The 17,429-nt window shown below is 49.3% G+C and overlaps 1 protein-coding gene across 1 annotated transcript; it reads right to left on the bottom strand.

Annotated features, from left to right (window-relative positions):
• Positions 1-314: 314 nt before the first annotated feature.
• LOC103307011 (aquaporin-5-like) lies at positions 315-14,903 on the bottom strand. The gene is made up of 4 exons (XM_008176932.3): positions 14,294-14,903; positions 4,122-4,283; positions 3,628-3,708; positions 315-1,007 (listed from the first exon to the last, which is right to left on the bottom strand). The coding sequence occupies exons 1-4, from the start codon at positions 14,813-14,815 to the stop codon at positions 819-821; spliced, it is 954 nt and encodes a 317-aa protein (XP_008175154.3). The 5' UTR covers positions 14,816-14,903; the 3' UTR covers positions 315-818.
• Between the last annotated feature and the right edge of the window lie 2,526 nt (positions 14,904-17,429).

Below are 17,429 nucleotides of genomic sequence, written 5' to 3'. Positions count from 1 at the left end.
GACCTTGTTCGTGAAGACAGAGGCAAAAAAATCATTGAATACATTAGCTTTTTCCACATCCTCGGTCACTAGGTTGCCTCCCTCATTCAGTAAGGGGCCCACACTTTCCTTGATTTTCTTCTTGTTGCTAACATACCTGAAGAAACCCTTCTTGTTACTCTTAACATCTCTTGCTAACTGCAACTCCAAGTGTGATTTGGCCTTCCTGATTTCACTCCTGCACGCCTGAGCAATATTTTTATACAATCCAGTGTCTTGATTAAGTCTGGGCAGGAAGGAGGCATATGGCTGATGTCCCACACACAGTGGCACTGCCGGGGAGGGCTAAAAGACCTTCACAGAGACAGGCACATGAAAGCTGGGCCATTTCACCTCCATCCTTTCCCAATGAAATCTCAAATTGATTATTCAGTATGAAAAATGTCCTGGGTATTTCAGCGTGACTATGGCAATGGACACAATGCAAGTCGGGATTCCCAGGAGGAGCAATATCACCATGTTCACTGTCAAAGCAAACTAACGCGCACACCCTCAGTTCAGAAAGAGTGAGGACATCGCTGGGAAAATTTGTTGGGTTTGGGGGAAATCTGGGAGGCAAACTGGGAAGGGCACAAAAAAAATCAAACCATTTCCACCCTGGGTTTCAAAGGACAACAAAAGAAATATGTCCCCAATGATCTAAACCTAGTAAATATCCCAGCTCTAAGCACAGGGACAGCGGCAGCTAGCATCCTGGATGCTTCCCATGGTCCATCAGTCCCCAGACACGAGACTGCATTGTTCGACAGCTGTTCTTGGTACATCCCTGTCCTTGCTCCTCAGGGCGTCTCGCTCAATCCCATCTCTTGGGTGGTGCTCTCAGCCTTGGATTGCAGGTTGAGCTCAGCCTTTGGTCCCTCCTGCAGCATGGCCAGCCACTGGCGGAAACCGCTGCCTGTCGGGGCCAGTACCAGCTCATTGAGAATGGCTGCAGCCAGACCCCCGCCAAGTGGGCCCAACCAGAAGACCTGAACAGAGAGCAGGAGCAGAGATGTTAATGAGAGTGGGCAACTCTGGGCCTGCCTCGCTTGCAGGGGAATCGGAACAGGGGGGATAGGGCTATGCCCTCCCACTTTTTACTAGCCATAAGGGCAAGCAATGGGGGAGGAGAGGAGTGAGCAGGGGGCGGGATCTTGGGGGGGGGAAGAGGCAGTGTGGAGGCGGGGCCTTAGAGAGAAGGGGCGGTACAGAGGCAGGGCCTCAGGGAGAAGGGGCAGTGTGGCACAAGGAGGCAGGATCAGTTTCGGCACCTGTGGCCCCGCAACTTTTCAGGCACTTACGCTGCTCCTGGTTACTTGCCTGGAGCAAACTGTCCAGGTTGCTAAAGCAATCTCTTTCTCTGGGAGCAAACTGATGTAGGATATTCTCAAATGCATTGATAGTTCAAACTCATTCACAATATAATCTTAGTGGGTAACTCATGGTCTGAAGCAGAGCTAAGTGAATAACAGACTTGTTGATTTGTTGGCAATTCTGAAAAATTGGGGGAAAAAAACAACCCAATCCCTTGTTTCAGGTTGAACAGAAAACAAATCTTTTTCAGAATTTTTGTCAAATCAAAAAGTGTAAAAAAATTTCATTTTGGATCAAAATGAAATGTTCTGTTTGACCCGGGGTCTAACATTTCGGTTTGACTGCAAGCATTTTTAAACGTTGTTGATTATTTCATTTAAATAAAATGAAATGAAATTTTGAAAGAAAAATCTTTTCGAACTGAAAAATTGAAATGTTTCATTTCAAAAATGTCAAAATGAAATATTTCCGTTTTTCAGAATTTTCTTTTTTGTTGTTGTTGTTTCAATTAAAACAATTCCGTGAAACCAACGCAAATTTGCTAACAGTTTCAGTGTCACTGAATCTGTCTTCTCACCAAACAAATGTTTGGTATGAAAAATGTCACCCTTCTCTCAAAGGTGCTGGAATTAGGGGTGCTGGGGGCTGCTACACCCCCTGGCTTGAAGCGGTTTCCATCGTATGCAGGATTTAGAGTTTGGTTCAATGACTCAGCACCTTCACTATAAAAAATTGTTCCAGCCTCTGCCCTCTCTAGACCACAGCCAGGCACTGTGAAGATTGGGACTCAGCAATCCAAGCAGTGTTATCTCGTTTAGATTGACCCTACCCATCTATATTAGAGGCAGAGATGCTAGCAGTGCCTATAGTTAAGGTTGCCTGACACTTCCCATTATAAGACCCTTTAGTGGTTACAGTTGCTTATATCTTTGCCAAACATTAATTGTTCATGCTGACTTTCCCCATGTAGTATGGCTGAATTTTGGGGGGGAAGTTTCAGCAAAAAATGGTTCAGCCCTTTCTAAGAACGAAATTAGGGGGAAATACATTGCTTGGCCCATGTTAAAACAATTCCCAGCGCCGTCTCATTGAGAAGCTCCAGCGCCTCCATGCTTTGGAGCAGGGCCTTGAAATGGGCACTGTTTAATGTCCTTTTAACATAGGTTGGTGTGTGTAACTGTGGCCACAGTCGCCATTGAGGGAGAATCCAGGATCATCATCACTGAAAATACGAGGCAAGATCCCCAGCTCGTGTAGATCAGCCCAGCTCCGTTCAAACAAATGCAGAGGTGCCTATTTGCACCGGCTGAGGCTGCAGCCCACAGGCATCTACCACTTCAGCAGAGGGAATTGCTCTGTTTCTCTCATTGTAGTTGCTTGGGCCAACTCCTAGTGGGAAGTATAATCACACCCACCGGTCACTTTGTGAGGGGTTCCCCAGCTTTGGAAGTTCCTTCACCTGCCCCCGACTCAAACATAGAACATCTCAGGGCCTTGAAGTCAATAACAAAACTCTCCTTGAGTCCAGCGGGGTCAGGGTCTGAGATTCTCTGAGAAAAGGCAATGAGATTCACAACAATTGGGTGTTTTGCCTTTTTTTTTTTTTTAAAAATCCCCCCAATTCCATTACAAGTTGAGTCTTTTTATGGAGACATGAATAACCGGGGAAGCCTGCACAGGATTGCGCTCTGCACGTAGCCTGATTAAGAGCTTTAATAACCCACCGTGCGGGAAGCACATTCCATCGCCCTCATAAAGCAAAGAAGGAAATTGGCGTCATCAGTCTCAAACAGAGGAAGAAAAGTTAGGCAGAATTGTCAGCAATGGTACGAAAAACGCCACGCTTTGCCCAAAGCAAACACAATCCTCGCTGAAACCGTCCGGCATTTCATCTCCCAGGGAGCTGGGGCCTGATTAGGCGCTCCCCTATACCATTGTAAATCAGACACGACCCATTGGACTAAGTGGAGTGACACCGGTATGGAACCGGCGTGAGATCAGAATCAGGCTCTGTTCTGAAGGCCAGCTGTGGTTATTCTCTCCAATGGACCTAATTCTGCCTTTATTACGGGGGATAATGCATGAAAAGGAGAGGACTCAGCTTGACCTGCAGATCCCAGGAGTCTCTTGCCAGGGGGGTAGCTAGAAATTACCGATCGTTTTACTTGGAACCTGGGCACACTTGATCTGAGTAGTCGATAAACCCAGAGACCCCTTTGTACAGTCGCTTGCTGGAAAAGAACCGTACTTGAAGCACCGCACAGTCTAAACCCGGCTTGGAAATTGCTCACTTACCCAGTGATTAGCAAATTCAAAAGTAATCAAAGCGGGGCCCAGTGACCGGGCGGGATTCATGCTGCATCCGGTGTAACCGATCTGGAGAGAAAGAGTGACAGAGACACGAGATAAATACGGAGGCTGCAGAAGTTGTCAAGGGGGAGGGAAGCGCCAGGATCCCAAGTAGCAGGATAATTTCTACAGATGCATCAGCCCGACGCCGTAGGGTGCAATAAAACCCCTGCAGCAGGCCTGCGTCTGCTGACTCGGGCGTGGACTGCAGGGCTGTAAATTGCAGTCTAGACCTTCGGGCTCAAGCTGGAGCAGAAGCTGTGGGCCCCATGTGAGCAGGAGGGTCACAGAGCCTGGGCCCCACATCTACACGGCACTTTTACAACCCGGCAGCATGAGTTCCGTGAGTCCAAATCCAAAGACTCCCAAACGTGGCCTGCAGGACCAGGCTTCCTGAAAGGGACGAGCTGCTGCCAGCTTGAGGTGACCAAAGTACTCACGGCAGCCAGGTGCCCCAGCATGACCGAGAGCCCGATGACCAGATGCCCGCCCTTGGCAGGGTCTCTCTTGCTCCCGGACGTGGCGAGGATGCAGAGGACCAGCTGGAAGGAGACGATCACCTCTATGCCGAGGGCTTGCAGGATCGTGACCCCCGGAGCCAGCTGCGCTTTCAGAACCAGAGACACAACAACAGCATTACAAGGTGGAGAGGTTCGGCTGGGCCAGGCCCCGGCTTCTGCTTGGCTATGGGGAATGGCAGGCACCAGTGCAGATAATGACTCGGGAGGGTTCCCAGCCCAGCTCAGGGGTGTTCACAGCATAGGAGGACAGGGCAGGCTACCACAACACAGGCAGCTGCCGGCCAGAGGAATTTCACCGGTAGTTCTATTAAGGCCAAAGCCCTTCATGCCCTGGCAGCAATGGTGGGATGTGCCTTACTGTCCCTCTTTTCTTCCACCCTCATTTACAAACAGGGTCGAGGGCACTGGACTGGCATGCAGAGTTCAGTTCCCTGCATAGCCACTGCCTACTGGGCTGCCCTTCAGCAAGTCACTTCCCTGCTCTGTGCCTCAGTTTCCCCATCTGTACAATGGGGATAATGAGACAGACCTCCTTGTAAAGGGCTTTAAGCTATACTGATGGAAATCCCTAGGTATTAGTATTATTATTATCACCAGAGACGTCAGGCAACCTGCACCTACAACCATAAACCAGCGTACAAGTGTGCGATCCCATAGATGCAACACCACTTCCCCTCCATATAGTGCAGTTCCACACTCACTGGCCCCATGCTCTGAGAGACAGGCACACACACACATACCCTCAACCATGCACACACCACCACCCCCAAATTCACACCCACACACCAGCCCTTTGCCCAGAGCTGTATGGGCACACCCGGCCAGCACATTCCCTTGCACCTGTACAGATGATCACAAACACACCGCATCCTCTATCCCTTCCCTTTTTTAAATTCTTACTCATGTTTATCATATCAGTGCCTAAGGACATGAGAACGGCCATACTGGGTCAGACCAAAGGTCCATCTAGCCCAGTATCCTGTCTTCTGTCAGCGGCCCATGCCCGATGCCCCAGAGGGAATGAACAGAAGTGATCCATTCCCTGTCGCTCATTCCCAGCTTCTGGCAAACAAACAGAGGTTAGGGACACCATCCCTGCTCATCCTGGCTAATAGCCATTGATGGACCTATCCTCCATGAATTTTTCTAGGGTTTTGGGGTTTTTTTAAACCTGTTATAGTCTTGGCCTTCACAACATCCTCTGGCAAAGAGTTCCACAGGTTGACTGTGTGTTGTGTGAAGAAATACTTCCTTTTGTTTTAAACCTGATGCCTATTAATTTAATTTGGTGACTCCTAGTTCTTGTATGAGAAGGAGTAAATAAAACTCCCTTATTTACTTTCTCCACACCAGTCATGATTGTATAGACCTCTATCACACACACACACCCCCATCATCTTTTGTCCAAGCTGAAAAATCCCAGTCTTATTAATCTCTCCTCATATGGAAGCTGTTCCATACCCCTAATCATATTTGTTGCCCTTTTCTGAACCTTTTCCAATTCCAACATATCTTTTTTGAGATGGGGCGACCACATCTGCACACAGTATTCAAGATGTGGGCGTACAATGGATTCATATAGAGGCAACATGATATTTTCTGTCTTATTATCTATCCATTTCTTAATGATTCCCAACATTCTGTTCACTTTTTTGACTGCCGCTGCACATTGACTCTTTCCTGAGTGGTAACAGCTAATTTAGACCCCATCATTTTATATGTACAGTTGGGATTGTGTTTTCCAATGTGCATTACTTTGCATTTATCAACACTGAATTTCATCTGCCATTTTGTTGCCCAGTCACCCAGTTTTGTGAGGTCCCTTTGTAACTTTTCTCATCTGCTGTGGACTTAACTATCTTGAGCAGTCTTGTACCATCTGCAAATTTTGCCACCTTACTGTTTACCCCTTTTTCCAGATCATTTATTAAAATGTTGAATAGGACTAGGCCCAGTACACACCCCTGGGGGACACCACTTTTTACTTCTCTTCGTTCTGAAAAAACTGACCATTTATTCCTACCCTTTGTTTCCTATCTTTTAACCAGTTACCAATTCATGAGAGAACCTTCCCTCTTATCCCATGACAGCTACTTTGCTTAAGAGCCTTTGGTAAGGGAACTTGTCAAAGGCTTTCTGAAAATCTAAGTACACTTTATTCACTGGATCCCCTTTGTTCACATGCTTGTTGACCCCCTCAAAGAATTCTAGTAGATTGGTGAGGCATGATTTCCCTTTACAAAAACCACATTGACACTTCCCCAACAAATTATGTTCATCTATGTCTCTGAGCATTCTGTTCTTTACTATAGTTTCAACCAATTTGTCCAGTACTGAAGTCAGGCTTACTGGCCTGTAATTGCCAAGATCACCTCTGGAGTCATTTTTAAAAATTGGCATCGCATTAGCTATGCTCCCGTTATTTGGTACAGAAGCTGATTCAAATGATAGGTTTGTAACCTATCATTTAGTAGTTCTGCAATTTCATGTTTTAGTTCCTTCAGAACTCTTGGGTGAATGCCATCTGGTACTGGTGATTTATTACTGTTTAGTTTATCAATTTGTTCCAAAATCCCCTCAATCTGGGACAGTTCCTCAGATTTGTCACCTAAAAAGAATGGCTCAAGTTGGGGAATCTCCCTCACATCCCCAGCCATGAAGACAGATGCAAAGAATTCATTTAGTTTCTCCGCAATGGCCTTATCGTCCTTGAGTGCTCCTTTAGCATCTCGATTGTCCGGTGGTCTGAGTGGTTGTTTAGCAGGCTTCCTGCTTCTGATGTACTTAAAGAAAATGTTGCTGTTGCTTTGAATCTTTGCTTCAAATTCATTTTTGGCCTTCCTAATTATATTTTTTACACTTCACTTGACAGAGTTTATGCTCCTTTCTATTTTCCTCAATAGGATTTAACTTCCACTTTTTAAAGGATGCCGGTTTGCCTGTAACTGCTTCTTTTACTTTTTTGGTTTAGCCATGGTGGCTTTTTTTGGTCCTTCTAAAGCTACAGTGTACATTTAATCTGAGTCACTATTATGGTGTATTTAAACGTTCCAGGCAGCTTGCAGGGATTTCACTTTTAGCGCTGTCCCTTTTAACTTCTGTTTAACCAACTGCCTCATTTTTGTGTCATTCCCCTCTCTGCAATTAAATGCTACCACAGGGGGCTGCTGTGGTGTCCCCCCCCCCACCACACACACCTGGGATGTTAAATTTTAATTATGTTGTGGTCACTATTACTAAGCCATCCAACTATACTCACCTCTTGGACCAGATCCTGTACTGCACTTCGGACTAAATCAAGAATTGTGGGTTTTAGGACTAGCTGCTCCAAGAAGCAGTCATTTAAAGTGTCAAGAAACTTTGTCTCTGTATCCCATACCGAGAGGATATGTACCCAGTCAATGGGGGGGTAGTTGAAATCCCCCATTATTATTGAGTTGATTTCTGTAGTCTCTCTCTCCCTGAGCATTTCACAGTCACTATCACCAGCCTGGTCACTGTCAGAGGGGCCACTCACTGCAAATGGCACCCCCTGCTGGCTGCCCTGGGGGATTAGCTCTCCAGCTTGCGCTCTCCCTTCAGTGAGGTCTTCCCTTGACCTCTCTTGCTCTGCTGTCCTGCAGACTCCCAGGCCTACAGCTTCCTCTCTGTAGCTTAGCCCTACAGCAAAGTCACTAAAATCCTCCCTTTCCAAGGAATTCACAGGCTTTCCAGACCTGCTGTCTGGCTGATGCCTGCAATGCTCTGGCTACTCCCCAGTGGCTGGTAGGGGAATCCAGGCCTGCTCTCTACACTGGGGTCCAGCCCAGAGACCCTATAACAAGCAGCCAAAGTCCTAACTCTTACTGCTGTTTCCCTGGGCGTCTTCCTACATCTCCAGCTTCCCCCTGCCCCCAGGTTTGCCAGCTTACAACTCCCTCCACTCGGGGCATGACTGCAGCCTGTTTCCCGTCAGCCTTTCCAGCAGCAGACCCCTAAACACACCTCCCTCATCCCAGAAAGCAGCTGTCCTATTTCAGCAGCAGAAGCCCCAACATGCAGCTAACTACCTGGCTTTATACAAGCCCTGCCTCTTTGTGCACAGGTGAGTCTGTTCCTAATCAGCTGCCTCCAGCCTAAAGCTCCCCCTGTTGGCAGTCTCATTAGCTAATTGGGTCCAGTTGGCCTAATTCAGTTCTTGCTGGGCTAGTGTGAGGTGCTCACGCTATCACAAATGGAGGGAGGGACAATGAGAGTTATTTACAGGGTGAAAGCAGGTAAACATACCCACTAATGAATGACAGGCTTAGGTTTCAAAAGCTTAGCTGTTGTACATGCAATGAAAATGATCAGGGGGCTGGGACATATGGCTCTTGAGGAAACTGGGTTTGTTTAGTCTGCAGAAGAGAAGAGTGAGGGGGAATTTGATAGCTGCTTTCAACTACCCGAAAGGGGGTTCCAAAGAGGATGGAGCTCGGCTGTTCTCAGTGGTGGCAGATGACAGAACAAGGAGCAATGGTCTCAAATTGCAGTGGGGGAGGTCTAGGTTGGATATTAGGAAACACTATTTCACTAGGAGGGTGGTGAAGCACTGGAATGGGTTCCCTAGGGAGGTGGTAGAATCTCCATCCTTAGAGGTTTTTAAGGCCTGGCTTGACAAAGCCCTGGCTGGGATGATTTAGCTGGGGTTGGTCCTGCTTTGAGCAGAGGGTTGGACTAGATGACCTCCTGAGGTCCCTTCCAACCCTGATATTCTATGATTCTATATGCAAGCTCTATATGTGCTTTAAGGTTAACCCAAACTAACCAGCTTAACAATCCTGCACTTATGCTTACAAATATTGCCCTCTCCAAATTCCAAGCATCATAGTGATGATAATTTCTCTTTATGTGTTTTTTTATTTCCTTCCCCCAGCTTTCAAGCTGGGATAGGATGAGATCTTGTGCACAAATCCTCTTCATGAGGGTGTGTGTGGAGTGGGAAATCAACAAAGTCTTTTGTCCCCTGATGTTCCACAATGGTTTGTCTGGTGTCTTTAGGCCTTCTTTTGTTAGGGAGGAGATGACACCTCTGGTGGTGAACTAGTATTTCACATTTGCTGATGCATCTCTCCTGACTGTGGGGTTTTACAGTTATAGCAAACACTTTCCTAGTTACAGAGCAGACACTTAACTATTGCCTTCTGACATGGGATACAGCTCGATTAATACATGCTGCATCTGACAAGCATTTCATAAAGTCTAAACACTAAACATATTCTTATAACTCTAATGTCAATTTTAACAATACTAACACACAGGCGAGCCAGACTGGTTTCCAGCTATGTTCAGCGAGGCCCAGGGACCATGGCATGAGCTGGTACCTGCTCTGCCAGCGTCACAATGTCTACACTACAAATGCTACAGTGGCACATGCCACCTCTAGGGATTTTACTTCCTTTACTCTTAACTTTAGGGCCTTTTTGACTAAGCTTCTCATTGTATTACAATTTTCCTTCCGTACGGATCAGAGCTCAGTTGCTGGTGTGTGTTAGCAACGAGTCCTCTGACCGTGTGGTGGATTCCTCACTTAGTAAGACATGTGTTGTGACAGCACCTCGCTCCCACTGTAGTGATGTAGGCAGGAATTCTGCATTTTAAACACAGGGCCAACCTAGCAGAAGTAGGTCAGCTACCCGCCTGCTGCAGGAAGGACCAACCAAGCTTGAGGCCCCACTGTGCTAGGCGCTGTACAGAGTAGTAGATGGCCCCTGCCCTGAACAGCTTAGAATCTAAATAGCCATGACAGGCACAGGGTGAGGGAAAGGGGCAGACCACTGGTTTCACCCGTCTCCCACTCTCATTCACCCTGATGCGCTGGGTGCTGTGCAGCTGGTCATTGTCACTAGTAGCTAATGCCACCGTCCTTGAGAGTTCAGTGCCAAGTGAGAGCAGAATCAGGGTGCTGTCCCGGAGCAGCAAACTCGTGCAGTGCATGTCAGTCAGCACCATGGGCTCCCCCGTTCAAATCCTTGCCTAACCCTCATTCACTTCACTAGGAGTTTGACCTGAGTCAGGACCTCAGATCTGGGCCCTTGAGCTGGAAAAGTTCAGCTGGGTCAACAAGTCCATCCTGCCCAGTCCCCCAAAGCCGTCAGCTCAGGATTAAAACTGGAGGACATTTTTTGGACAAACCCTTTTTTTTTTTTTTGACCCCCCAAAAAATAAAATGCAGATTCAGATCGACCGAAACATTTAGTGAACTCATGTCAATTTCACAGAATTGGGAAAAAAAGCTGAAACAATCAAACTGCTTCGGTTTTTCTATGCAAAGCAACTTTTGGTTTTGAATTTTCTTTTAAGTTTATTTTAAAAGGTTAAAAAAAAAACCTCACGTGAAACAAAACATTTTTTTTCCCTGACTTTTTTGGTTCACCGAAAAAGAGAGAAACAAAAAACCAAAAATTGATTTCCAGGGTTGATTTTTTTTTTTCCAGATTTGTTGGTTTATCCAATGAACCAAAAGAAATGTTTATTCACACGGCTCTATTCAGGCTCGTCCCCCTACAGTGCATTTAGTTTCAAGGGCAGACAAGACTAGACTTTTTAGTTGGGGTTGGTCCTGCTTTGAGCAGGGGGTTGGACTAGATGACCTCCTGAGGTCCCTTCCAACCCTGATATTCTGTGATTCTATGACTACCAGATTGAGATGGCAGGGAAGTCCTGCCCCATTGAAGTCACTGGGGAAAAAACTTCTGTTAACTTCAGTAAGGCCAGGGTTTCACTGGGTGTATTCCCTGACAAGACCAATACTCTGGTAGCTATTCCAGTCAGTTCCTTTCCCATGTCCTAGCCTGGAGAGGGGTATTAATCCCTAGATCTGCAAAGAGTCTCGTATCAATCCCTTGTGATGTGGCAATTAACGTAAAGGTCACTACAGCTTTATAGAAATGCTAAGAACAAGCGGATTACGTCAGTGGCATTTAGTTTCATGGGGCTGTTGGGAGCCAGCAGCAGACTTCATGTACGTCCCGACTTTCTTTCCAAAGTGTTTGGTCCCAATTTTGGAGATTTTCGTGAGAGGGGTTTGCTGCACTGGTGAGAACCAGGCACCGTGCAGATAAATCTTGCTCCTCCCCATGTGGTCCTACACCACTCTGTGATGAGCTTCCTATTGCTAGGGTGACCAGAGGTCCCGTTTTGGCTGGGACCATCCCTTTTTTTAAGCCCTGTCCCGGATTTTTTGGCCAAGGTGAGCGTTTGTCCCATTGGCTCTCATCAACTCGATCAACAACGTTTTTTTGTCAAAAAGTGGGATGCGGTGGAACATGCGGGGGCAGGACGGTGGCGAGCGGAGATCCCAGCCCCGCATGGGGAGGAGGCAGGGCTCGGGCGGGTGGCAGGCAGGGCTCAAGCGACGCCAGCGCCAACCTCATGGGGGAGGCCAGGTAAGGCTTGGGCGAGCAGCAACGCCAGCTCCCTGGGAGGGGGGCTCAGGTGAGTGGCTGGGGCCAGCCCCATTGTGGGGGCAGGGAGCTTTGGGCTAGCCCCGTGTGGTGTCCTGTTTTCCCTTTGGGAATGGTCACCCTACTTATTGCAATCCTGAGACCTCGCACATTTCTGCTAACATGCCTCTCTCCTGGCCTGCGAAACCCCCTGCAATTCAGGTGAGACCCCACCTCTGCCAATGCTCTGAATCCTGATGTACAGCTCCCCCTGCCCGTGCCTGTCTTGAGGCCGTCCCCCCGACCACCACCCCCATGCTCTTCTCTGCCAAACACCTCAGCTCTGGCCTGGCCCTGAGGATGGGGGCTGGTGGGGGTAGCAAATTGTGACTCGGGCAGCAAAAAACAGTACCTGGCTGTCAGTAACAGCTGCTGGTGGGGGATTGGGACAAGGGAGTGCCCTGGATCTCTGCGTTGGCAGGCTGCTGTATTGCCAATCCGCTTGGCTGGGGGAGCAGGAAGAAGAAGGGTGCCAGGGGCCCAGGAGTGGGCTCTCTACTCAGGCAGGTAGCTCGGCAGGGCAGGCGATGGGGGAACGGGAGCTGTTTTCACAGCCCTGGGACCTGCCCTGGCATCAGGAGTCATGTGGAGGGGAAAGGTAGGAGGGCGGGGCTGGGGCTGAGGGAGGGGAGAGTGGGGCACCTTGCCACGCGGCGCGTGGGCCAGGAAGAGGTGGACCGTGCGGTGGGGGTTGGTGAGGGAGGACACTGTGCCCCGGGAGGGGATTCCGGTGGGTTGGAGGGGGGGGCATTTAGTAACAAGACGTGAAGAGCTGCCCAGCCCCTCAGCTTGCAACCCCGTCTGCCGTCACTCTCATGTTAGGAGACTAGGGCACGGACTGTGTCTTCCCATGGACGCCCCCAGCAATAAGAGGTTCCCCCTTGCAAACCCGGAGCCTTCTAGCAAATGGGGGCCAGAACCTGCCTGCAAACCTAGAGGCAATGCCAATGACTGCTGACGTATCTGCTCTAGGAATTATTCTCTGGCCTGTGTTGTGCGGGGATCAGACTGGATGATCGCAGCGGTCCCGTCTCACCTTGGAATCTACGAATAGCCCCCTCTGCCTGTCCGGTCCTCACCCTTTGCCCTGTGTGGTGCCTAGTCTGTCCCTCAGCGCTATCCCAAGCTCCACGCTGAGCCGCGACTGATGGATGGACTGAAGCAGCCTGGCAACACTCAGGCCAGGTCTACGCTACACACATACATCGGTAGAACTATGTCGCTCAGGGGTGTGAAAAATCCACCCCCCTGAGGAATGCAGTGACACCAACCTAGTCCCTGGTGTAGACAGCGCTGCGTTGGCGGGAGAGCTTTCTAGCACATTCCACCATCCTTTTCCACACACCGCTGCACAGAAGGGCTCCGAACCAGGGGGACAAAACCACATCTGTGGTGTGACAGGCCGTATCGCAAGAGTTGTTACTGGAACTGGCTCTAACACCCGCAGAACACAGGCAGTGCCATGGCAGGAGGAGACCCCTCCCCCAGCCCAGTTTCCTGTCCCATCCAGGAACAGATGAATCTTCAGAGGAAGGTGCACACACTTTATTTTTACCCAAACAACTTGGTGAAACTGGCATGAATTTGCAAAATGTTTTGGTGTTGTGCTGACTCTGCCCTTTTCACCGAAAAAAGGTTTTGGCCAGCCGAAAAATGTTGCCCAGCTCTATCTTAGCCCTGGTCTACACTACAAATTTACTTCAGTATAACTACCTCGCTCAGGGATGCGAATGCACGTGGCTACATGAACCTAAGCACCAGTGTAGACAGCAGGTGGATTAACTAAGCTATCAGAAGTTCTCTCCTGTTGGCTTACAGCATCTTCCTTAAAAGCGCTACGGCAGTGCGGCCGCATGCCAATGCAGCGTTTTAAGTGCAGACCTGTCCCTAACCCCAGTTTTTGTTCTGCCCTCTTTGGAGCTTTCCTGTCTGCAGTGACAGGCATCCTTTGTGTGCTGAATTCAGTGCAGATTCTCACCCCAGACACACACACCGCGCTCTCTCCCCTGGAGATGTTAATTTCCGATTGGTTTCCTTAATCTAAAATTCTTTTCATCTGGAACTGAAAGTAACTGGCTCGTTCTTTGTGTCTGGAAACAAACGACACACTAGAGCTGAGCAAAGGATTGGTTTTTTCGGTTTGGTCACCAAGGCAAAAAATCCGGGGGGGGGAATTATTCGTTTTGAACCGAAACTGGATTTTTTTTCAGTTGCTCTGACTGAAACAACAAATAAACAAAAACAACAACAAAAACTTCTTTTCAGACTGAAAAACACCTGAACCAAGATGGGGGGAAAAAAAGGAAACCAAACTATTTTTTTTCAGCTTTTGCATTCCCCTTTGGGTGTTTTTCAGCCTCTGGTTTTTGATTTGGTCGGTTGGTTTGTAAATCGAATTCAATTTCAAAACGAAACATTGTTTTGAAATGAAAAGCCAAACCGTGTCATTTCGAAAGGGTCAGAACAAACTGGTTCCGACACAAAGTTCAGAGCCCCTTTCCCACCCAGTCTAGGGCCGCACAGAGTTGGGTTTGATCCAGGCCCATATCTAATGCCCATGGCCCACCTCCTGCTTGGGACCTCTCCTAGAAGAACCAACTCCCCAAAGCCCTGGGACTCGTTACTCACCTTGTTGACACCCATCTCCCCCCGGGCATGTTCTGGAGTCAGCCCGTAGAGGAGAGCCGAGGCGGTGATGCCCCCGAGCAGCTGTGCCAGGATGTAGCACATGGCCCAGGCTGGCCTCACTTTCACAGCCACCAGCATGGAGACGGTCACCGCCGGGTTCAGATGACCACCGCTCAGGGGCAAGGCACAATAGGACATGAGAGCCACCGAGCTCCCGAAGGCCAGCGACACGTGGAGCGGGTTGGGGGAAGCCAAGCTGCAAGGAGCCTGCGTCCCCACGTCCCCCAGGCTGGGGGTGGCAGCAACGGCTGAGTACATGGTACCGCTCGGCTCAGAACCAGCCCCGGAGGACTGGCTCTGGCCAGTGATGCCCGGATTCCCTGGGTCAACTGCAGGCTGAGTCCAAGGAGTGATGGAGGCCAACCCGGTGAAGAGAAAGATCCCGGTGCCCATAAACTCAGCCAGCAAAGCTTTGAGGAGACAAACGTCCCAAGCTCTGCAGGGCACCCGGGGCAGCTCCATCCTAAAACACGGCGAAGGATCCCAGGGCACGAGTGACGTTCTAGGGCTCAGTTCTGTCCCCTTCGCATTTATAACATCGCCCCCTCCCTCTCCCCTTCTGCAGCAGGTGCTGCACGGACGTCAGCGGGAGGCGGGGACTGGCTTGACTCCGGCAGGCTTTCCAGGAACGGGCTCCAAAGTGGGGCAGTGTCAAGACCAACCACTAGGGGCCTTGGCCAGAGCATGGCTGAGGCCGATTTGACCTGGCTTGGGCAAGAGGGCAGAGGTTGTGGGGAGCATGGCCCGGGCATGTACCCCTCCTGCAGACTGCAGCCTCCTGCTGACCAACCAGGAGGGATGCAGGATTCCCTTCAGCCAGCTCCCCTTATGGATAGGAGATGATCCGGCCTCCAGCTCTTGCGTGGGGAAAGAAGCTCCTTCCATCTTCCCTCTCCGACGCTGCACAGGGCAGCACCCATCCCAGGGCAATGGAAATATTTACCTGCCTAGTGTCCAGAGCTGTCAGGCGGCTGAGGGCTGGCCTCTGTATGAGCAGAGCGTTTACTGTCTGAGCCCTCCCGTTGACCTCCGCCGTCTGCAGGCTCCGCTGCTCATTCCATCCTGTGGGATAAACTCTGCTCCCTGCTGCCAACCGGGAGGGACCCCACCGAGTTCCCAGGAGCTAGTCTCCATTTGCTCCGGCCCTGTGGGATGATGTTATGCTGGCAACCACTTAACAGAGCAACCGAGGGGAGATTAACCGGCGGGTTCTTTGATCTGGTTTGCCGGCCCCGCTGCGTAGAGCGAATACCAGGATCCAGCGGCGGTGGGAAAATCCACCAGGGTCAGAGGCTTTTCTAACCCAAACTTGAACTCTGATCATTTTACGGCGTCCCCGTCACCTCGCTCTCTTCCTCCAACCACCCCCCACCCATGGGACAAGGGACGCCCCTGGGGTTAACCCCCCCTTTGTCTCCATCCCACAGGGGTCTCATGGGCCCTCACTCTCGTGACTGTGTGCTATGGATGTAGCAAAGGCTGACTTCTGAAGCTGAGCGAATACACCACGGGCGGCAGATGCCCTGAGGCCATATACAGCTAGCAGGTTAGCTCAAATGGCAGGGACTTGATCTTTTAGAGCCGCGGAAGGTAAATTCTCCATCTGCTTAACTTCTGAGCCGCGGCGGTGTCTGGTGGTGGTGATTGACACATCCCAGGCTTCTTACAAACAGCCGGGCGTTGAGCACTTTTTCATGAAATAGACTTGCAAGGGGGCAGGGGAGATAATCAATTTGTCAACAGGACCTTATGCATCCAGCAAAAACCCCTCCTAACCCAGCTGTGGAACTGTATGCAAGACAGGCTGGAGTCTCAAAGGTCATCCTAGAACAAAGAGGGTACAGAGACTGAATCAGATTAGAAACGGAAAAACTGGAACATAAGCCAGGGAAAATGTAAAGTATTTAATCAGAGTTATTAATCACAGGCTGAGTTGTTGAAATGAACCTGCCAAAAATACTGACGGCTTCTAATATACCTCTGTGTATTTTATCTAAAATCCGAAACCTACAAATACAACAGAGATCAATTGGCAGGCCTCGCTGTTTGGGGAGAGGATTAATTTGTTTGGGCTCCGTCGCAGGGCCTCAGCGTGTGCAGAGATGCCCAGGCGTACAGAGGTTGTTTTAAACCAGGCATTGCTCGTTGAGGTACATGCACAATGAAATTCACAGGATCCGAAGCGGGTTCTGTCCCACTGAATTCCCAGGGCTGCTGTCCAGTCCATGCCAAATTGGCATTCACCGGGGAGCATTGACATAGGATTTGAAGTTTCTTTTATTGCAATAAATATCCTTGGCTTTCTCTAGGAGAGGGGGAAACGCCCAGTAATCAGACATTCAAATAACTCTGTCATGTGCAAGGGTCAACTCATTCAGCAGGACAGAAGGAGGTCTAGGCATCACTTCTCCCAAATAGCAATGCTCTCTCAGGGCCTCCTGGGTATTATCCATGCCCACTTTGCAGTCATGGCAATTTCTCCCTCTCTCCTACTGCCAAGGTAAGAATCCAGTCACTGGCACTGTGGCGTCCTTGTCTACCTGGTTTTGCATAGGGCTTTTATTTTATTTTTAACCATGGGATCTGTAAACAGGAGGGAGCTAATATTGTGACATCTGGTCTTCTCAATCCCAGATGGTGGAAATAGTGAAAAGCCCAGATCTTGTGTTATTTCAAGACCACGACAGGATCGCTCGGGCAAGATCTGGCCCATAAATAAACCATAAATAAGCATCAGTCCTGAGCCATTTAGATTCCAGAGTCCATATGTGAATCCATCTCATTACTGCTCAGGGCCATTCACACAGCCCTGAAAAACAAGGGGCTTGAGGAAGTGTTTATTCATTCAACTTTGCAATTGTTTGTGTGAATGTGATCCTTACAGTCATCTGTACTTCTCTGGCCCCGTCACCAAGGTATCAGAGCACCTCACAATCTTTAACATATTTATCCTCACAGCACCCCTGTGAGGCAGGGCAGGGTTATCAGCCCCATTCTACAGAGGGGAAACTGAGGCACGAAGCCAGGGTACAACATTCAAAAGTGCCTAAGTCTCATTTTCAAAACTGATCAAGAG

The sequence above is a fragment of the Chrysemys picta genome, chromosome 24, assembly GCF_011386835.1.
Source record: "Chrysemys picta bellii isolate R12L10 chromosome 24, ASM1138683v2, whole genome shotgun sequence".
Lineage (NCBI taxonomy): Eukaryota > Metazoa > Chordata > Testudines > Emydidae > Chrysemys > Chrysemys picta.
The sequence above is the reverse complement of the archived record's forward strand: the minus strand, read 5'-3'. Positions and strand labels throughout refer to the sequence as shown.